This window comes from Phaethon aethereus (assembly GCF_964289735.1).
Source record: "Phaethon aethereus genome assembly, chromosome: 2".
Lineage (NCBI taxonomy): Eukaryota > Metazoa > Chordata > Aves > Phaethontiformes > Phaethontidae > Phaethon > Phaethon aethereus.
Window position 1 is genome coordinate 139,717,745 of NC_138582.1, and position 22,967 is coordinate 139,740,711.

General features: G+C 36.1%; 1 protein-coding gene across 4 annotated transcripts in view; it reads left to right on the top strand.

Moving 5' to 3' along the window:
- DGKB (diacylglycerol kinase beta) overlaps positions 1-22,967 on the top strand; it is a gene marked incomplete at both ends in the record, with an annotated part of 334,143 nt that overhangs the window by 81,412 nt on the left and 229,764 nt on the right. For 2 of the 4 annotated variants that reach the window (XM_082014573.1, XM_082014574.1), the window contains 3 exons: positions 5,240-5,338; positions 14,303-14,335; positions 18,697-18,813. In XM_082014573.1, coding sequence (XP_081870699.1) covers positions 5,240-5,338; positions 14,303-14,335; positions 18,697-18,813 — 249 coding nt within the window. The remainder of the gene's footprint in view (positions 1-5,239; positions 5,339-14,302; positions 14,336-18,696; positions 18,814-22,967) is intronic. The other 2 variants (XM_082014575.1, XM_082014576.1) reach the window with 1 other exon arrangement.

Genomic DNA, 22,967 nt, shown 5'->3' on the forward strand with positions numbered 1-22,967 from the left:
TAAAACCTTTAGCACAGGTTAGAGAGACAAAAATCTGCGTATCTTTTTTATAGCCTCATAATTCAAAAGGTCTCATTCAGTTTTGTCATCAGGAATGGCTTGTGTGTATTTAAGAAATTGTATATGCAGAATATTCGTGGGAGTCCTTAATTGTTGCAAGCAAATATGCTTAAAGGTGTACTCTCCTTCAAGACAGTATACAAATGGAAATAACATATGTCACTCTAAAGAGCAGAATTCCCAATTTATATTACAGAAAGATGATAAAGAGTTTTCAGTATTGGGGAAAGTCAAGGTCACTGTCACACTAGGGCAAAATCCTAATTTGTGGTGTACTGACAGGCAAATGAAATTGAGGACATCTGGTGGGATACAGTGATTTCAAGTGCCTGAGAATAATAGCAGAGACATCTTGATAATATACTAATCTCTGCACCAAGTCTAATATATATACAACTTTTGTGCACTCCTTATTCAGCAGGAACCAAGAACTGGAACTAATGACATTCAAGGAACACTGCCCTTATAAGTGAGATCTTCATGCTAGATGGAGCAATGCCAGTATTTCCTAGCCAGGGTAGGATTTAAATCCAAATGGGGAGAGATTCAGCCTTCTTATAGGGTTTTTGCTTTTTTGCTGATCTCATTATTATTGTTATTGTTAGGGAACAGCAGTTGTTTGTTCAGTGTTTTAAATAATAATATGAGACTGAGGCATTAGTGAATGCTTGTTTTCAACATACGAGTTTGGATGTTTTATGACATATTTTCTTAACACAAGAATACAAAATATGAAACATCATCAAAGAAAATAGATCCAGGATACTTTCAGTGATAAACTGTTATGATTACTTAAAAACCAATATTTTAGAAGAAAGCAAATATGTAGTCCAGATTGCTGTCAAAATTTGGATAATTCATGTAGAGAGTAAAACACCCAATCCAAAATTTTCACATGCAGATAATTAAATTTAGGCGATGGCTATCTGTGTTTAGATAGATAAATAAGAGTGTTCCACTACGGATAGAGAAGTATTTACATCTGTATCATAGATGTATATCATTGAAGAAATACATATTATATAAAGCTTCCTCTTAAAGTCAAAGGAAGTTGCAAATTCTGTAGCTCCTCAGAAAAAATACTTTCCTATTATTTCATGTGAATCTGGACCAGATTTGTAAAGGCCTTTTACTTCTTGAACATACACATCAAGATTTAGAGGACTTCCATAAGAACTGATATTCCCTGAAAAAATACCAAGGACTGATTTATCATTGAAATCACTGTGAAGAAAGAAGTTAAATTCTTTGGAAAATATCTTAGGTGCTTCTGTGCATATTTAAATGCTGAAATATCTATCAAAATCCCAATCAAAAATGAGCCTATGTTTTTTGACGGACAAAATTGAAAATTTGCATTGAGGTTACAATTTTATAATTGTATTTAAAGATTTTTTTTTCTGTAAAAGTAATGTTATATTTTCAAATTAATGTTTTAGTTTAATTTTTATGGCTTCAGGTGTAAATTAGACACATAAGTGAAAGATTAGTATTTTTAAAGTTTTAAAAATACTGAAAATTATTTGGTTTTCATTCTATTCACTTTTCTTGCAATTTTGTGTATTCTATATATTCTACTGCAATAGATTTATTTGCTAATAGTAATAACTTTATTACTCAAAAAACAGTGTTTTAAACTTCTAACATATGCATGATTTTTTAATGGGTATTCTGAAGTTATATAATTATCATGACATCCTTCATATGTTTTCAACTCCTTCTACAACACCACATTTAGGGCTTGTTGCTGACGTATTTTTGTAATTTAAGAGGATGCTAGTTATTACACAACTAATTCTGAGACTCTTTCATGCATTTTAAATATCTCTCCATCCTACAACTTAGCAGGGTCAGTACTAATGTCAAATAACTGAATCAAATCCTGAAATTTAGAGATGTTTTTCAATAAGGAGGCTCGTTATACTGAGTTCTCAGCCAGGCCCATGATTCCCTCTTCCATATACTCTGTAGTTCTCTACTACAGTCTTGTAAATGTTTGGGGTTTTTTTTCATTTTCTCTCCAGCAAATGTGATTTTTCCTACTTCCCAGGCATCTGGTTTTGAGGGAGGTAATGTTCTACAGGAGCTAGGTTTGGGGTAAGGGATTTTTGGGGATATGTATTTTAAAATCTGCTAAAACATTTTTTTGAGAAGAGATGCATATTACTTTATTTCATTGTGTCAAACTGTTATTTTCATTAAAGCTACATATTTTCTACCATTTCTGTTTTCTGCTATGTGCCAATTCTGTTGTCAAAGATCAGCAGAGACTAATAAGAAGATTAAGCTTTTTTTTTCATAGATAAGTTTGCATGCCACCAAGTAACAAAGCTGCTAATTACTGCTGAATGTGTGAAGATACTTTTATTTGATGTAACATGTCCTGGTGTGCATTAATTATGGTACAAGTAGCCTTACTACTGAGGCAGAGAATTAGCATGACAAATGATTTAGATTACAGGGCTACCAAAATACTCTCACAATAAGGCTTTAATACTCAGATTAAATCGAAACTCGTTAGACTTTTATTTTCTGTTGCTAAGTAACTACCTGAAAAGGTAACTTTGGAGTATAAATTAATATGGACAAGGCTAATATTAGGTGCCAGTCAGCTAAAAATTCAGAAATGTTATGTCAACATTAACTGTACCAGATAACTTTATGAAGATCATATTACCATTAAAGCTTATATACATCAGCAACTGTCAATTTTATTGTAATTTTAATAGAGTTCATAGTGACATAGTTAAATCATCTACGGAAAAATGAATCAGTCATTGGAAAAATGTGATTTACAGATGCAGACATTGAACTCCAGTTTTTATAACAGCTATTGAACCTGTTGAACTAGTGCTGTATGCTACCTCTTGTACTAGTTGAATCATTTGGTAAATAAGATTTTTACTTCTGAATTTCTGATATTTATTATCCTGATTATTTTTCTTGCATGTTTTCTTGCAAATATACGTAGCTTCTCAAAAAAAAAAAATTCCTATGCATCTCATGGGTGGACTGTTGGGTGGATGAGGAATTGGTTGGATGGTCACATCCAGAGGGTAGTGGTCAATGGCTCAATGTCCAGAAGGAGATCGGTGATCAGTGGTGTCCCTCAGGGGTCCATGTTGGGATGAGTACTGTTTAATATCTTCATCAATGACATAGTGGGATCAAGTGCACTGTCAGCCAGTTTGCAGACAACACTAAGCTGAGTGGTGCAGTTGACACACCTGAGGGATGGGATGCCATCCAGAGGGACCTGGAGAAGCTTGAGGAATGCACCCATGTGATCCTCATGAGGTTCAAGAAGGCCAAGTGCAGGGTCCTGCAGCTGGGTCGGGGCAACCCCTGGTATCAATACATGCTGGAGGATGAAGGGATTGAGAGCAGCCCTGCCAAGAAGGACGTGGGGGTCCTGGTGGTTGACAAGCTGGATATGAGCTGGCAATGTGCGCTCATGGCCCGGAGAGCTAATTCTATCCTGGGCTGCATCACATGAAGCGTGTGGTCAAGGGAGGTGATTCTGCCCCTTTACTCTGCTCTACAGAGTACTCTACTTACTCTTACACCTGGAATCCTGCATCCAGCTCTGGAGCGCTCAGCACACGAAAGCCATGGACCTGTTGGTGCGGGTCCAGAGGAGGGCCACCAAAATGATCAGAGGGATGGAACACCTCTCCCATAACAAGTGTTCAGCCTGGAGAATAGAAGGCTCTGGGGAGACCTTATTGCAGCCTTTCAGTGCTTAAAGGGGGCTTATAAGAAAGATGGGGACAGACTTTTTAACAGGGCCTGTTGTGACAGGACAAGGGGTAATGATTTTAAACTAAAAGAGGGTGGATTTAGACTAGATATTAGGAAGAAATTTTTCACTATGAGGGTGGTGAAGCACTGGCACAGGTTGCCCAGAGAGGTGGTAGCTGCCCCATCCCTGGAAACATTCAAGGTCAGGTTGGTCGGGGCTCTGAGTAACCTGATCTAGTTGAAGATGTCCCTGCTTATTGCATGGAGTTTGGACTGGATGACCTTTAAAGGTCCCTTCCAACCCAAATTATTCTACAATCTCTATGGGAAAGGCATGTTACCTGAAGAACTTAATGCACAGTTTATTGAATTAATGCAGAAATAGAATCATCGAATCATTTAGGTCGGAAAAGACCTTTAAGATCATTGAGTCCAAAAGAATAAACTTTAAGCAAATGTCACAATATGAGGTTTTATTTTATTGTAGCTATCTCTAATATTGTAAAGTATACCAATTAAATGTGAATGCTTTGTATGATCCAGGTACACAACCGTGCCTTTGTACTGTGTGCCTGGATATATATGTTGATGTGTTCTATTCAGAGACACTTGAATTGGGTTAATTCTTAAACTATCAACAAGAACTCTTGATTGCTAATGCATAATATTTCAATAAATATAATGATATGTTGGCATTTTATGTTGATGTTACATATACTTTTTTCCCTTCCACCTTTTCAACAGTACAGAAGTAAGACACTGCAGGATATTCTTTCCATGTTTTCAGAGTAGAACTCTTCCAATTGCTTTCAGGAAAACTGGATGAATGCTAAGAATAAAGTAGAAAAAGAGAGTAATTCAGGTTCCTCAGCAGTCAGTGGAAGCCTGAACATTGATCCAATCAAGGCCAAATTTTCCCCAATACAGCTTAAAGCTCTTAGATATTCTTACATTATTCTCTTATATTTCATATATATTTTCATAGATATTGCAGCACAACAATTGAATCATTAGTGACTTTATTAGCTTCAGGTAGGAAGCAGAGTTATATGAATAAAGCCAAAGGCTGCCCTGAATTACCCCAGATTGCCCACTAGTTGTTGAACAGAATTTCCTGGCTTAGTGCAAGAAGCTGTTTTCTGAAATAAAGGTTTTGATCACCAATGCTGATGTTACTGTACTGCCATGCAATGTTCTCATTTTATGTGCTGGACCACATGTGCAATTTTCAAACTGGAAAATATTTTGATCTGCTGTTCTTTGCTTCAATATAAATTCATTGGTTTGTTAATCCTAAGAGGCTTTCCACTGCAGCATGTTTAATTTTTCTTGTAGCACGCTAGTAATAATTAAACTCACCCCATTCTAGGATGCCCATTTTCTTAGACTGTAGTAGTAAAATGTCTGAGTTGATTCTTCATTTTCTGTCTTCCCATAGTTGCATAACAAATGTGCTTCACATCTAAAACCTGAATGTGACTGTGGACCTTTGAAGGACCATATTTTACCACCCACATCAATCTGCCCAGTAGTATTGGTGAGTTGTCCATATGTTTATTTCTCCTGTAATCCTCTGTCATGGGTAACAGCTAAAACGATGCTGGGACTGACTGCCGGAGTATTTGTTAAATTCACACAACCGTGTGAACGTTAAACACAATGGGTAGTCCTGGCTGATGAGTGTACAGGCACAAACGTGCTTTATCCTCTGCATATTGTATTTTCCATCATGTGAGAATGAACTTTCTGTAGGGCATGTTATAACTGAAGCTGACTCAGGTTTTATCACTTACTCAGACTGTACTTACCAGAAACTGTATAGGCAGAACACTTCTACATTTTACATCTTTTATAGATCCAGCTTCCCAGAATAATGAAGTTATTCTTATGGACAGGTTTTGCTTGGGATGCATATTGTATATCTGCAATGCTGAGGTCTCTGATCTAAGCCGGAGGTTACCTAGAATGATGACACTGGTCTTGCAGCAAGCTATGCATCAACATTATGGTGTATTTTATTCTGCAGTCATGAGCAGTAAATTTCTCTGTCCACAAAAACAATAACTCAATTCAATGAAAATAAAAATGCATGCTATGTGTAGGTTGTATAGAAAAGAGCTGACCAGTTTATCATGAAAAAAGAGCTTTGGAATTAACTTATGTATTCATATATTAAATTGGATATTTTATGCTGATGAAAGTCATATCATCATCATATTCATAACAGAACAGATGTGTGGTCCTCTTTAAGTATATTTCATAATAAGAGTAAGAAATGCTTGAACTTAAGAAAGAATGATTTATTGCAGGGAGGAAAAAGCAAGAAAGTATACCTTCTATTCTTAAACTTGTTTCTGATCATTAAGAATAATATTCATGCCTCTTGTAAATTAATTATTTCCTGTTTAATACTTTTGGCTGTTTGTTTATAAATCTGCTAAGGGATGGATGCTAGACTTTGGCCCTCTACTGTAAGTGGGGACTGTTCCATTGCTGTCAATGAAGGTAAAGCAATGGAAAGCTGGCTTTAATATTTATGAAATATTTAAAAATATTTTTGGAAAGTCATAAGAGTAGTTTTGTAGTTTGTGTGTAATAGTATTTTGATATGACCTGGACAAGTTCTGAATAATAACTGCAAAGTATTATTTTAAGTTTATTGGATGATATCATTCTGTATTACATTATTGAATTTTCAGGATTTTAGGACAAACTTTAAAACTTAACATGTAGAAATTATGGTTTTGTTAGTGGACTGTTTTTGGTTTATTATTATTTATTGTTTATCGTTCTTATAAACTGAATAAAGCCTCAGCATGAAATTTCATCTTCAATTATATTTGCGTAACTCCATTTTCTTTTCAGGAGAGGAAGAGGGATAGAGGAATTAAGATTTTCATTCCACAACTGGAGTTTAGTTAAGTTGTTTAGAGGATATATAAAACCACTCTAGAGTCAAATCACCCTTGAATAGGTTTGTTTTATCTGCAAATTTTGAAGGCATAAGCAGAAGTAAATATGTTTTCCTGTATCAGAATCATGTTTCAGTATTACGTACTAATAATGTAACATAAAACATGTATTTCAGCACAATGTATATTGTTAGGAATGGAAAATATATTTTACTGTCATTTAATGTGAACTTTATAATTCCGTAGTATATTAGTTCATGGAGTAGTTTCTTCCAAAAATGCATTAAAATCCCTAGTATATTTACATTACAAATATATCAGTGACCTACCTAATAGGAATTCCACCTAGAAATTATTGATTACAGTGTGTGTATTATTTATCTTAGTAATTTTTTAATTAGTTTCTCCCATTTCCTGTTATGGGGATTCCTTTTGAGGAACATAATATTTCAGTGTATGTGAAATCAACACTCTCAATAATGACAGCAAAAACAGTGAATATATCCATGTCAAAATTGTCAAAACATACAATAGTAAGTGCATCTGTTAATAGAAATTATGTGTTCAGACGTATCAAATCTGATATACCTGGCAGTGGAAGGGTCTTTCACCTAGGACACCCATTTAGCTTCAGTAATCAGCTGAGCAATAATATTCTTGCAATGCTTACATATATGTGGCAGGTAAAGAAAAGCAGCTAACCACAATGCTTTTCGTACCAGGTTTATCCTTGACTATTTTGAGGTATCAGAGAAGAACATATCTCCATCTCTCATAGAATAAGTTATAGGAGTTGTGGGAAAATAGAAAGTTGAACAATCTTGTACCTTTGATCTCCCAAAGGCCCTCCCTTCCATCTGTAACTTTGGAAGTCCAGACTTCTTCCAGAAAACTGAGCTCATCTCAAACCAAGGTGCCTTCTCATAAGTTTTCCTTCAAGAGTACAGGGTAAATCCCTTATCATCCTTTCGCCTTTGCGGAACTGGGGACAATACCTTTCTCATCCAACATGTCTCATTTCTCCAGTTCTTGTGAAGTCCAGCCTTGACTCTTTCTGCAGAGATAAAGACAATTTTTTCATAAAGTGCATTTCACAGCACCATGTATTTATTATACCAGAGCTACCAAACTGGTCTCTCAGCTGCAATTTGTTGTTCAGGTCCATATCCTCTCAGTTTTTCCATTTCCTAGGTATCCCCTGACGTTCAAAATCACTGCTGCAACTGTGAAGAAAAAGTAAAAAATTTACCCTTCCTGATTGTAATATCACAAAGGATGACGTTTCTCCTCCCCCTAAACATAGCCATCTCGACTCAGATGACTGTTCTGTATTACTCATTTAGGGTCTCTATAGACACAAGAGAGATTCCTCTAAAATAGAGTGACTGGTATGACCCTCTCACCCTGTCCCTTCTCTTAATGGCTGGAGAGAGAACCTAAAGGCCTGTTCATCTGAAAGTTAGATGTCTGGTCTAAGTTAAATAAGCAGGATCCCATCTTCAAAACTGCGCAAAATGGAACTTGTCAAATCTTATTCCTAAATATGATAAGCTACATTTTCAGCTGAAAAATAAACTGTGGGAAAATCACGCAACTGATACTGTGTATATATAATGAAAGAATCACATTATCTGTCTAGATTCAATGCCATATAAAGATTTTTCATATCTCACTACAATACTTCTAAATGTTTTTAGTAAAATATAGTCTGTCAACTTTAAAATTAGTCCTTTTTACTTTTCTGTTTACTGTATAGAAGGCTTGTTATATGGTGAAGTTTTTTGTTCAAGTTAAATGAGTTTTGTTATAAACTGTGTGTGCAGATCTCAAGTGATAGTCTTTTAATAGATGTCAGATACACTTTAATGTTACTCTCTTTTATTTCGGTAATGTTTTAATTAATTCATACTGATTGAATAAATGTACATTGAGACTTGTTTCCTAATGAGGGCACATTTAGAGGAAAGGTTTTGCATCATTCTGATATCCTGTGGGTAATTATATTCTAATTATGTGGTGGGGGGAAAAAGTCTATAACTCAGTGCTGATATTGTTCATTGGACCCAATTAATTACATGCACATAATGAAAGTTCATGATAAGGTTGAATGGCAGTGAGTTTAAAAATCTTTAACTCAATTGAATCCTAGCCTACCAAGAGTACAGAATTAGATCATAACCAGGTTAAAAACTGGGTATTGGAATGAGATGAGTGAGTAATGAAGAAAAAAAGATTGGTCTCCTTATGATACAGCTTCCCTCCCCCCTGCCCCTTTATAAGGCAGAAAGGGAAAAATGCGAACATATATTTTGGCTTCTTCATTTCATGCCTGCCTTTACATTGCTCCCTTTATTGATGAACACATAGGATGTTCTAATTCATATTTATGTTTGTAGAAAAGTAATTAGATTTTTCTATTTCCCGCCAAAATAGATATAGCCATGGGTAATGACAAGTCAGCCAATAAAAACCTACTATTTAATAAATATATAATAAATATATTTATTTCATAATGTATGATGATTTTGATTCTCCTATTGTTTCTGTGAGTTCTACAATGAATTATTTTTTACTTTCTAACATTGGTTTTGAAAGCTATAATTAAAACTGTTAATCATGGAATAAAAAGAAAATTATGGAATAAATTGTAAAACATAAGGTACCCTGATTATGGTGTAAGCATTATTATATGGCAGTTATCACTGTATCCATAGTAACCAGCTTACTTCAGAGGGGGAAGGTCTGGTGTAATATTGAAGAAGTGAAAGAAATAAAATTTAAGATTGGATATGCCTATGTGTTCGAATTTTCACTTCATTGTTCAACATTCTGGGACAAATTGGTCATCATGATAAAAAGTTTAGAACAACTCACTTTTTGTTTTTCTCTTATGAATGAATTTGGCTTTTCTTTTGTCTAGTGAAGATGCTTATATCTTTTTAGGACAAAATAATTTAAGCATAAATTCCATTTATATAAATATAAAATGTATAGACAGAGAATTTGGTGTATATAAAACATATATAGAATTTTTATACATCATAGAGTAAAATTTTGTGTATATAATTAATATAAAATACCATCATAAGTCAAATTCACTTAACCTTTTATTTTATTTGGTGGATGAAACAGATGTATCTGATTTGGATTTGGGTTGTTTTGGCATTTCATTGTGCAGGGACATAAATGTTCAAAAATCTTTTTTTAATAACTGGTTGTGTTTAGGCACATGAAACCATATACACAACAGATTACAAATGTTTTAGCTAAGAAATGTGCCTTGTGAGACAATATGCATTATGATCTGTAGCTTCAAAGTTTTGTGTAAATAGAGCAAGTGTGTTGAGTTGCTGGCAAAAAGTTATACAGAATTAAAGTTGAAAATATTGTACAAAAATTGTGACTGTTCACTATTTAGAGAGACTAGATAGAAAAGCTAATGGCTGTGATATGATTGCAACATAGTTCAATAGATATTTTTTCCATGCCTGATAATATGTTTTATTAATACTATTTTCCTGCAAGGTAGGTGAATGTTACTCACATAGGAAAGAAGAGATGTAGAGAGAGAAAAAGGGAATTAGCAGTTACTGGTTGAAGAATGAGTTTCCTTAATCCCTTTTCCAATTTTAATCCTAAAATGATTCATCTGTTTTTATTATAGTAGATATCAGTTTTAACTCGGTTAAATCCCAGGTCAACATGGAGCACAGAAAGTCAGTGCAGTGTGTAAGCATCTTTATAAGCAACTTGATCCTTTGAAGTTGAGTGCTAGCCTTATTCTGAGTTTCTGAATGAAAATACCACAAAAAACCCAGTTATTTGAATATAGGTGCTTCTGACAGGCTAGAATTTAAATCTGGTTGTTGAATGTTAAGCAATGACATAGCAATTTGAAACACATCTAAAAAGCAAAACAAAACAAAACAATTTTTTCCTTTTCAATTGTGCATCATATTGCAGATTCAGATATTTAGATTCCCTGAGAATCTAAAACAGACTTGAAATATAATGGTGTGCTTATCTACACTAAGAGCTTTTTCATTTCTTTGAAGTCAGAAGGAAATTAATAATTGCCCTGGAGGAAAATGTATCTTCCTAACTAATTATCTGTTCAGCAAACCCAGTTCAATGTTAAAATAATAAGATGCTGATAAACTGAAATGGCAGCCATTCAATCATTTTAAGTTATATCTAGTTGCCTGCCCACAACTCCTCACTACTGTCTGTCCCTAAGTTTATTCCTTACATCCTCTCCCATTGGAGTTTAACATGTTTTTATTTGCAAAATTCTTTTTCATATCTTTTGTCTTTCTTGGGCAGTGTGTATAATTGCCTGCTGTAGCCCAAGTTCATTTTAGGTTGTAAATGAAATTAAAAGTCTTGGGCCTTACTGTTGCTGCATGTGGATGCATATATTGGATTGGTGCAAGATGTAAGGTGAGTTATATCTTCAGCCAACTGAATGAACTAAGGCCCACAAGCTAAATGAGAAATACTTGATTGTGATTTTGATGTGTAATTCTAAACATCTTTATTAAGACACAGTAAACAAGCAACACAAAGTATGTGTATAAAGTTATCTTGTCACGATTCCTTGTTCAGAACAGTCTTGCGGTCAGCTATTTTGGAAGGTAGTCTTAAAAGATATCATCTCCATTCCAGCCTTGTCTTTTTCCACATATTTTGGCTGCAAATGTTTCTATCAAGACAGCTCTGGGATAAATTAGAAGCCTTACCTTTCCTCTATAGTATGGGCATATACAACTCACTGGACATTATATTTACTAGGGAATTGGTCACTAATCTTGTCCACAGGATGACTTTTAGCTTCAGCCTATGGATGTAGAGCTGGGTATTGTGCTACAGCTGTATGAGCTTTCAATGCACCATGATGTGGTGTCCTAATATTGGCCTTTCTGATTAGTATGTACACAAGGTTAGAGCTGGAAATGTGGAGAAAATTTAATAAAGTAGATTTTCAACACATTTTAGCACATCTAAATCATAGTTAGTTGGATGTGATATCTAACAGACATTACAGATAGATTGCTCCCCAGGGTTTTGGGGTAGTGGTGGTGGTTTTTTTGTAGTTTTCAGGGTGTCTGAATCTTTTGTTCTCTTTGCTTATTGTGCAACTATGGACAGAAATTGCATGGAATGGAATTTTTGTAAGCAAGTTCTTGGATACCACATAAGTTTACAAAACGATGGTCTACGAGTGCTTATTCTGTCATTGCATATTAAAGCACAGTTTTTGCACCCCTTTGAGATTCCCATGTCATTAAAAAAACAGCTCTAAGGAATCATTGAGCAACCTTCCTGCAAGTTCCTTAAAAAACCCAAAGCATCAGTTTGGTATTCAAGTCACATATTTAAGTTTCCATGGCCTTCATCCTGCAAACATTTGAGGATAACTTTACATGGTATTCCATGCATTCCAACTGATCTGATATGACCAAATTCCCCTGATCAGTATCTTTCAAGTTCAAGTTTCACAGTTCTAAAGTAAGGTATTATTTTTTTTTAATAACTGTTTCAGTTTATGCATATTAATATAGGATTTGGTTCTCTTCCTGTGCACCCCCATCCCCAAGTTGAGTTTTAGGGTATATGCCTCGTCTGAAGGCACACAGTATAAAAGAAGTCCTTACCATACTGTATTGGGTTTGTGTGGCAAGGTTTTGATAGCGGTGAGAGTTGCAGGGGTGGCTTCTGCGAGAAGTTGCTAGAAGCTTCCTTTGTGTCTGATAGAACCAGTGCCAGCTGGCTCCAAGACAGACTCACCACTGGCCAAAGCCAAGCCAATCAGTAGCAGTGGTAGCACCTCTGGGATACAATATTTAAGAAGGGGGAAAAAAAATGGCAAGAAGTATTTGCGGCTGGAGAGAGGAGTGAGAAGATGTGAAAACAACTCTGCAGACACCCAGATCAGTGAAGAAGGAGGAGCAGGAGGTGCTCCAAGCGCCAGAGCAGAGATTCCACTGCAGCTCGTGGTGAAGACCATGGTGAGGCCGGCTGTGCCCCTGCAGCCCATGGAGCTCCACGCTGGAGCAGATCTCCACCTGCAGCCCATGGAGGACCCCACATCACAGCAGGTGGATGCCTGAAGGAGACTGTGACCCCGTGGGAGGCCCACGCTGGAGCAGGCTCCTGGCAGGACCTGTGGCCCCATGGAGAGAGGAGCCCACACTGGAGCAGGTTTGCTGGCAGGACTTGTGACCCCACGGGGGACCCAGGCTGGAGCACTCTGTTCCTGAAGGATGGCACCCCATGGAAAGGAAGTTCATGAAGAACTGCAGTGTGTGGGAAAGCCTCATGTTGGAGAAGTTCCTGGAGGACTGTCTCCTGTGGGAGGGGCCTCACGCTGGCGTAGGGAAAGTTTGTGAGGAGTCCTCCCCCTGAGGAGGAAGGAACTGCAGAGACAGCATGTGATGAACTGACCACAACCCGCATTCCCCGTCCCCCTGTGCCTCTCGGGGTGGGGGAGAAGGTAGAGAAATCCGGAGTGAAGTTAAGCCCAGGAAGAAAGGAGGGGTGGGGGGAAGGTGTTTTAAGATTTGGTTTTATTTCTCATTATCAGACTCTGATTTTGATTGGCAATAAATTAAACTAATTTCCCCAAGTTGAGTCTGTTCTGCCCGTGACGATAACTGCTGAGTGATCTCTCCCTGTCCTTACCTCAACCCATAAACTTCTTGTTATATTTTTCTCTCCCTCATCCAGCTGAGGAGGGGGAGTGATAGAGCAGCTTTGGTGGGCACCTGGTATCTAGTCAAGGTCAACCCACCACACATACAGAAGTAATCTCAGATTTTCAGTCATTACTTGACAAACTCTGTAATGGTGTCAACCAGGCTTTAGAATCCTATTTAGTGTGTAAATAAATAGTTGTTTAATGTATAAAATAAATTGTTTAAAATAATCTCAGCTGTGTACAAAACAATCCAGAAAAATAGATTTGCACTTATTGATTCAGAGGCAAGGTGAGAAAAAGCAATTTATACTGTATTGGCACTGGATTCTGTGTCAGCAGTTAATTTGTAAAGAGGTAACTATTTAGTAAGCCATTAGTTACTATTCATTTTCTTATAACAGCTATGGTAGAGTATGATATTTCTAAATGTTACTGTTTCATGTAAAGGAAAAGACTGCACCTCTACATAAAGAGTAGAAATACTTTTTGAGGATGACTGTTGTATAGCTTGTTAATTATACTGGAAGAATGCTTTTTAAAATCATATTCCTCACTTTGGATGAGAAATCAAAGACTTGGAAGATAAAATAAAAAGAATACTGCCCAGGTACCAAGTGTCTTTTACTATTCAAAAGAATAAAGTCCTCAGGTTTTCTCATATTTTTAGCTGGTCCTAAAATGATCCCACACATACTTCTGAGAACATAAATTATATAATATGACAGCCAAAACATTTGGGGAGTATAGTTGTGCAAATGTGTAAAAAAGGACCGTGTATGTTTGTTGTTGAGCACAACTGCTGCGAGGTAACACTGTTTGTGAGCGCTCTCTCTGTGCCCCTTGCCATCCCAGCTGTTCAGTGTTGCAGCCTAACATCCTCTTTTTCCAACAGACGCTACCCACTTTAGGAGGTTTGCTCCCTGAGGTGCGTAATGGGAGGCATCCATGTACGCACGAGTACTAACGGGTCATGATATTGTACATTCTTTTTGCTATAAAGTGCATTTTGGGGCTGAACTAAAAATCTAGCCATGATATTCTGTGTTCTCATTTGAAAGGCCCTGTCTTATTTATCAATTCTTTTTTCTTATTTATCAATGCTTTTTTCTTATTTGGATGAATAAGGGATAGATAGAATTGAGTGGTTCTTACCTGACAGTGATCTCTCTGGAGCAATACTGAATTGTAGAAGCTCCAATTAGTGGATATTGACTTCAAAGTGGGAGTTCAAGGGAGGAGAACAAGGCATGAGAGGTGCAAAAATGGGTGGAAATAGTTTTGTTGTGGTAAGTACTATTTTGAAAGCTTTGTGCTCTGGCACATACCAAAAGAACAGAAAAGCTTCATTCTTTGAGCCATCAAAATGTACAATAGCTTTTAAAATGCTGTATTCAGTATCTCTGTCAACCTCATGCATGTCCACTAAACAAAATGGTTCACAGATACATTAATCATTTTGTATGCTTTAATTAACAAGATCTTAAATACAGCACAACTCTTGTAGAAACATTTCTTACATTGAAAATTAATTTTTTGCATTTTATAAAACCATATATTCAATGCATGTCAAATTTATCTTAATAGTGCTAGAATTCGTAGGCTATTATCCACAAATTATTTTATTAAACTGTTATTATATCAATAAAAAATGGCACTGTTTAGTACCTGACATACTAAGATAGCTTAGTAATATTATAGTTCCTGAAAGTTATTCAAACAGTCATGTAAAACTGGATTAGAAAGCCAGCTTTCTATTTCATATATAAAACAGTATCTGTATAAGAATATTTTAAAAAGATTGTTTTAATGAAATCATAAATCTTCTTGTGTTCTATTAATAGACTTATGCAGTAGAATTAAGATACATGTTGTTATATTATTTCATAAAAACTGTAAGTCAGATCTTCACTAGTATGACACATACCTAAAAAATATACGACATATAATTAAAGAATCTAGAATCTCCTACCAGCTTCTTCAGAAATGTTTCAGACAGCACTATTGGTCCATGTGGTGATATGTATTGTGGTGTCATATGCATGTAAGATGGGTAATACGAAATACTTTATTTGTACTTTCATCAAAAATCATCATTGAAGGAAGCAGACCTTCAATGATACTGAGGTCAGGTGTCCATATTTGATTTTTTTGTAGACAATTTTGTATTATGAATACACTTTTTCCTTTGTATTGTGTGAGGTGTGTGGTCTAGTCTTGTGTAGTTACTGCTTAGGAGAAGCTGTCTTTGTGAGTCAAGCAATTGTTTTGCTTATGGGACAGGTAATATAAATTGGAGAAAGAACACAGCAGTCGTAGGGCCAAGGACAGCTGAGGGTATTTGCTGCTATCTTTATCAAGCTGGAACAAAAAAAAAAAAGCAATATCCAAAACTGCTTGAGGTAATTGTTACTGCATTTTGCTTGTAAGTGATTGATAACAGCAGGTTTGGGCATTGTGGTAAGCATTCTGTGTATGTAAAGACAGTTCTCAGCAGTGTATAAATACTTTTCCTCTAAGTAATAGCATGATATATGCAAGAAGATTTTTAGTGCCACACTTTAGTAGGCCTCTTTCGAACATTCTAACCTCTAAATGCACATACTTAGTGTGTTGTATCTGTTCCTTTCTGTTACCTTTTTCTTTGAACTATCACAGTTATGTTGCTTAGCTTAACATTTTTCCAGACTTTTTAAAATTTGCTCTTCATCTCTGATTTTTGTTAGAAATTTTTTTTTACTAGCTGTGTATCTGCATTATTGACATCTGATTTGATTTTTTGAAGATGTTGCAATATTTAAGAGCCAAATTTGGCTGTAATATAAATCCTGTTTAACACAGTATGTTTACTTTTTATAAAATGTACTTATTTTTAAGGGTAGTTATTCACAAAGGTGTTTAAAACCACAAAGCTGCTTCTTATATATGTAATGAAGTGTGAAGCTTCCCTCATACTGAAGTTTCTTACTCACTATCCTTGGCACTGACCAATACCATTGTTCATTAATGTTTCGTGTTAGTTCATAAATGTTATTTTGTTTGGATGCCTCATCCTTCCCTCTGTGCCTGGGAAGATCATGGAACAGATCCTTCTAGAAGCTATGCTAAGGCACATGGAGGACAGGGAGGTGATTAGAGACAGCCAGCATGGCTTCAGCAAGGGCAAGTTCTGCCTGACCAACTTAGTGGCCTTCTATGACCAAGTGACCACGTCAGTGGACAAAGAAGAGCTACTGCTGCCATCTATCTGGACTTCTGTAAGGCCTTTGACATGGTGGCCTGCAACATTCTTCTTTCTAAGTTGGAGAGATATGAATTTGATGGGTGGACTGTTCGGTGGATGAAGAATTGGTTGGATGATCACATCCAGAGGGTAGTGGTCAACGGCTCAATGTCCAGATGGATATTGGTGATGAATGGTGTCCCTCAGGGGTCCGTATTGGGAATAGTACTCTTTAATATCTTCATCAATGACATAGTGGGATCGAGTGCACTGTCAGCCAGTTTGCAGATGACACCAGGCTTAGTGGTGCAGTTGGCATGCCTGAGGGATGGGATGCCATCCAGAGGGACCTGGAGAAGCTTGAGGAATGGGCCCGTGTGAACCTCATGAGGTTCAAGAAGGCCAAGTGCAGGGTCCTGCAGCTGAGTTGGGGCAACCCCTGGTATCAATACATGCTGGAGGATGAAGGGATTGAGAGCAACCCTGCCAAGCAGATTTCTTAGGCAGTGATGTAGACAGTGTTTGTGTTTTGAAGGTTAGGGCTGAGATGAATAGCTTGAATTGCTTTTACGGTTTTCTGTTTAAAGCAATGATATTGTAGTCTAGATTCTTGGACCTCCTCTTGAACTGGTGAAGTTACTCAAAGCATTCAAGAGCTCACTTATATAACCTCTTAGGAATCTCACTGCATACAAGAAATAGTGTAGACTCCCCTCATTTTTCTTCTGTGGCATAGGTTTGTCAGCCCTTTTATAGGAAATGCAATCAGATTGCCCCAGTTCCCCAAAGCACTGGGCTACCCAAAGCAGCCTGGGATGACTTGGACCACTATTTGCATCAGGACTAGATTGAGGCTGTGTCAGTCTCCAAATTTAAGCGAGCTGAAAGAGGTATAAAATGAGGGAAGGTCCACATCAGTGCCTTCTAACACCATATTAAGCTGGGAGTTATTCCCTTCCTGCTAGAGAATTACCAGTTTTCTGGTAATTTTTTGCTGTTTCTTACCAGTTTAAACTGCTCCAGAAAGAGTGGCTTGGATTAATTGCTAGTGCAATCCCTAAGGCTTTATCGAGGTAGCACAGAGATGGGTTTGGCCTGGTATGGAACGTAAATGGTAACATTTAATGAACTGCTTACTGAGTGCAGTTGCAGGTGGTGCAACAGCGTCCTTCATGCTCCGTTCTAGTGCAGCAGCTTTGTGCCAGCCCGTTCCCCTGACTGGTTTAAAGCCTCCTTGCACTTGTGAAGTGAGGGAAGTGACTGGGGTGCAGTTGGGATTGGGGACACTGACTCTATTTGATAAACATCTTCTGCCTTAATTTATGGTCTGTTTTTGGACAACCTAAAAGGACATGCTGGGTGCAGTTTATAAATAGAATAAATGAGATACATAAAGCAAGGACTTTTTTTTTTTTCATTCAGAATTTTCTGAGATGACCTGACAACAGTTGAAAATATGATTACAAAAGCATACTTCTGAGCTTTCCGCTCAGAAGTGTATCAGCATCAAAAGTTGCCAACAGCTTGGAATTTGATGTAGATTCTGGTTTCTTTCTGATATAAAATACATATTTTATAAAAAGTCACTCAGCCAATTGATTATGGTACATTTAGAACAGGTATATTTTGCCAAAGTGGTAAAGTACTCTTGAAGCATCAAACCTTTGCTAGCCGTTAGGATGAAATTTTGATAAATTATTCATCTCTTCTCAGTGTGCTTATTAAACAATCAAGTATATTGTATGATTGTCTTTCAAGTTTCAGAATGGTATCCCAGCAATGTCAGATTATCTTTTCACATCATTGCATTAATTTGTGTTATGACTACATGCTTTTCATCCATCTATTGCCTGGTCATTGTGGAATGTCCAGGCACATAGATAGATGTTATGTTAAGTGGCCAGACATTGTGTAATAACTTGACTGAGATCTCATTTTCATTAAAGCAGAATCTGACATTAGTCAAAAAACAACTTTGTGGAGGCAGTCTCAGTACAGTTCTATAGCATTATATAATGTGTTAAAATGTTCCATTTTCTCCTTTTCTCTTTTTTTTTTCCCCCAAGGAAAGACAGGCAACAGTGAAAAAGGAAAAGAGTTGCCCCCAGCAAATGAACAAACTGGGAGAACGGAACAAAATGCAAAGAGCAAATTCTGTCACCGTAGATGGACAAGGTCTTCAGGTGTGATTATTGTTATTTTAATTTTAAGGAGATACTTGTATGCATGAAGACAATGATAGAGTGAGCAATCTTTGAAGTGATATATTTCCTATACATTCACTCTTCTAATATTTCACTTTTACATATTTAAAAATACAATAGGTACATTCTTCCATCTGTACAGGAATCCTGCGGTGCAAATCTGCTTCTCATGTGATTGGTAGGATTTCCTAAGACATTAAAGGGGAGGGAAAACTATCTCTAAAACACTTGTGTTGTGGGGTGAAGCTGAACTCAATTGTTTTATCATCCGCCATGCAGCATTGTGTGAATTTGTAGTATAAATCTGGGTCTATGACTTGATAACTGTTCACTATTCTCATTTGGACCTGTTAGTTAATAGATAGATGGAGTAAACTTCAAGGATGTTATTTGTCCAGGTATTTCCAAGTAGGGTTTTTGGAACAGCAAAATTAAGAGTGGAGAGAAGCAAGGTGGTTTCAGTTAATAGTGATATCCAGAATAAAAATGGAAGTTTTTTGTACTTGAAAGAAAAACTTGTGTGTGTAATGAGCTACTGTTGTTTTAGGGAGGTTATTTAGAGACGTGCCAGAAGTTTTGCCTGAACTGCTTGACTTCTTTCCCTTGAGATATGAGTAGTTTTGAGTAAAATCAATGTTCACATATATGACGTTGCTTATTTATTTCCTCAGGAGTTAAATGATCACCATGATAACAATGTGATAATAGTTTAATATACATAGTTGACTGTTCTCTGTATCTATGATGTGTTACAGTTGAGGTTCAGTAAAATGTAAAGGATTCCATTACCATATATTAAATGCTGTGTACCTCATAATTATTTAATGATATACCTTACTGTGTCAGGATAGAAAGGTTTATTTTATTGTTTCATCATTTTAGGTTAGTGAAACATTCTTGTTATGACAACCCAAAGAAAAGGGAAAAAAACAAACACAAACCTAAAACCTATGCAGTCACATGGCTGCTCCATTGATGGTCTAGTAGGATATTACAGCAATCATTATCGGTGGCTTTCAAGGATCTCTTCCTTACCATGTACTTACCATCCTCACAGGCTGCATTGCTATCCAGATTATCCGTGACACAACATGAAGCAAAAAGGTTAGAGTAGTCATTGACAGAAAGTTCAAGTTCTGTCTAAGAAGTCACAGTGTGACTAATAAACTGGTGCTAAAGGAGGCACAGAGTTTTCTAACTTTTGGGTGATATCCATGCAATTCCAGTAAGCTCAACTGCTCTAGATAGAGGAGCATCTTTGGTAACTCCTTTCCATAGCAGCGCCATGTATCATTATGAATTTTGGTTTTACTCCAAGCATTGGATTGCTTATGCTCATAGTATATTTTCAGGTATTTTTCAAGTCTATTTCCTACTCATGCAATACAGTGCCTGGGATATAGTACCTGGTCTGTTCCAAATGGCAGACTCCTAGCACCGCTGACTCTTGCACATACAACCTTAAATTATTAAAATTTCTGCTTTCAGGTAATGAGGGAGTAAGATTTTCTACAAGTTTATTAGTATGATCCAAAACTAGGTTCTGTATTCTCTTTCCATGATGAATCCAAAACCTAGGATTCATCATTGATTTTATTTATCATCACTTGAGAAGGAGAGAAAGAAAGAGTGAGGACTAAGATGGTAGAAGAATTATTGAATGGATTTGAGGTGTTTTCTGAAGTGCTTGGTATTGTTCTGTAATGTAATGCATGATGTAATACTCATAATCATGGTGATAACATTAGAAATACTTCTGCAGTGATAACCCTTATTTGCTGATTATACTGTGGTCTTTGTTTTTCTCTGTTGGATAAAATTGGTTTCAAGTAATAGGAATCCATCTTAGCACCAACTATTAATTTTTGATCGGTATCAATAATGATAACCTGATCATTGTGAATGCTGAGTGGATCTCGAAGCATACCATAGTGAAAGGCTGAGATCAGTGAAACCGTTTTTTTCAGTGAGGTTGGTTTTTTTCACTCACAGATTGTATACTTCTGGAACTATTTCCACAAAGATGTAAGATTCTATAAATATAACTGGTAATTAATGTTAGTATTTTGCCTAAAGATGGTCTGGAGCAAGAAATTTCTGTAGGTGATCAAAGTATACTACTCTAATTTTCTCATATCTGTCCAAAGCATGCTACTCTGATTTTGCTGGCATGATCTCATTTTAACATGATCTTCAGTGAACAAGAAAAGGATTTCTGTGACTGTTTTTGGAACCTTTTTTATTTAGAAAACTTGATCATTATGTTAATTACATTTGTTTATGATTTAAGTTCCCAAGGTAACATATCAAAGATACCCATCAAATCATACTTCTCCTGTTAAACCTCTGTTTTCAATATGGGAGAAGCTATGTATTGGTCCACCACTTTTTCTTTTTCTTTTTTTTTTTTTACTTTGAGTGCCTTGTCCAATAACTTCATGGAGATTGCCTTTAAACCATGCTAGAGCAAAACTTGAAAATGTTGACCAATTTAGTCTAAATCTTTAGTTTCATTGTTTATTATATGGAAAGTTCTACATTATCTAGAAAAGTAATTTGGAAAAGCTGTAAGAAATTAATTGAGAGACACCTTATTTTGGCATTGGTCCTAAACCTTCTACGAGCAATAATATGATTAAGTTTTGAAATAAAAGATTTAAAAAAGAAATAAGTTCATCATTTAGCTTTTGTTGAGAAAAGTATCAAGATGAAACCTTCCTTCCATCAGACAGCAGTGAGCAGGTAACTTAGTGGCAGTGGAGATCTGCACGACTTAAAGACAATTAATCATAGTTAAGCACATTCATCTTACTTCTTTCTAGCTAACCAGCATAATGATCAGGATTATTATTTCTAATTAGAGGAAGTAATAGATCATGTATAACCCTAGGATGGGTCTCATTAATTAACCTGCGTCCTAAGGGATTTCAGTAGGTAGTCCATCTCTGTCACAATGAGCACCATTGGTTTACACTTAGTTCACAGGAACAAACATCATGGGAATTGGCTAAATAACTAAAATTGATTAAAACAGTAGATAAAAATTAAATATATGACAAACTTCACTATATCCTGCAATTTGATATATGTTTCAACATACGGCACTTTACTGTAACAACATACTGTGCCAGAACGTGATACTGGGTTGGTTTTATGCTAGGTTCAATTGCAGTGAGTTTGCTGGAGTTTTTCATTATTTGTTGTATGTATTGGAACAGATTTGTATCTATTGTTTGTGAAGTTATGGATGGAGTTGGCATACTAGTGCCTAACACCACCTACTAGAAGAAAAGTGCTTTTAGTTGCCTATAGGTTTATATGCCTATGTCTACAGGGTGCCTGTAAGGCTCCTTAGCTATCATGTTTCACGGGTTCTGCCTTAAATTACATTTTATGAAATCTTCAGCTGAAAAGATTTTGTTATTTCAGGAATTATGAGTAAGGATTTGGAGCAAGAGCTTTCTGTGTATCATTTTGAAACAGAGACAGTCTAAGCTTCATCTCTGAAGTTGATAGTGCATGACTTTGGAGATGTTGAATTTGAACTCTTAATATGATTTTAAACATTCTAGAATTGACATGTCTAAAAGTGATAATTTTAAATATGAATAGTTGAGATTTATGCTTTAAAAAGATATTGGAGAGAGATCATCTGATGTAATTTTTTTCTGTTCTTCAAGTCTGTGGAGCAAAGGCAGTGAACACACACATCTTACAGTCTCTGAAAATGCAGACTAACACTGTACTTAGAAGGAAGGTGTTTGTGAAGCTAAACATTAATGTGAACATGTAAAACTTCCCATGCACAAAAGAATTAAAAAACATGGTAGAAGTAATTGTTTACTTCAGCATATCCTCCTCTCCATTCTTTTCCTCAGGCTTGCCCTTCTTCCACATGTTTTCTCCTCTACTTTTTTTAGTTTTCCAACTTTCTAAGGTGTTTAAAGGAACTCATTATTGTTATGGTTGTTACGGTTGTTACACTTTAAAAATGTGTGATTTCATACCATATCAAATGTTGCAGGTTTCTGTAATTAAAAAAAACCAATTATTCTGTCAAGTTTAAAATTTCATATAGCTATAAATTGACAGTTATAGTATAATGTAATTTCTAACTACAAAATAGTTTCTTC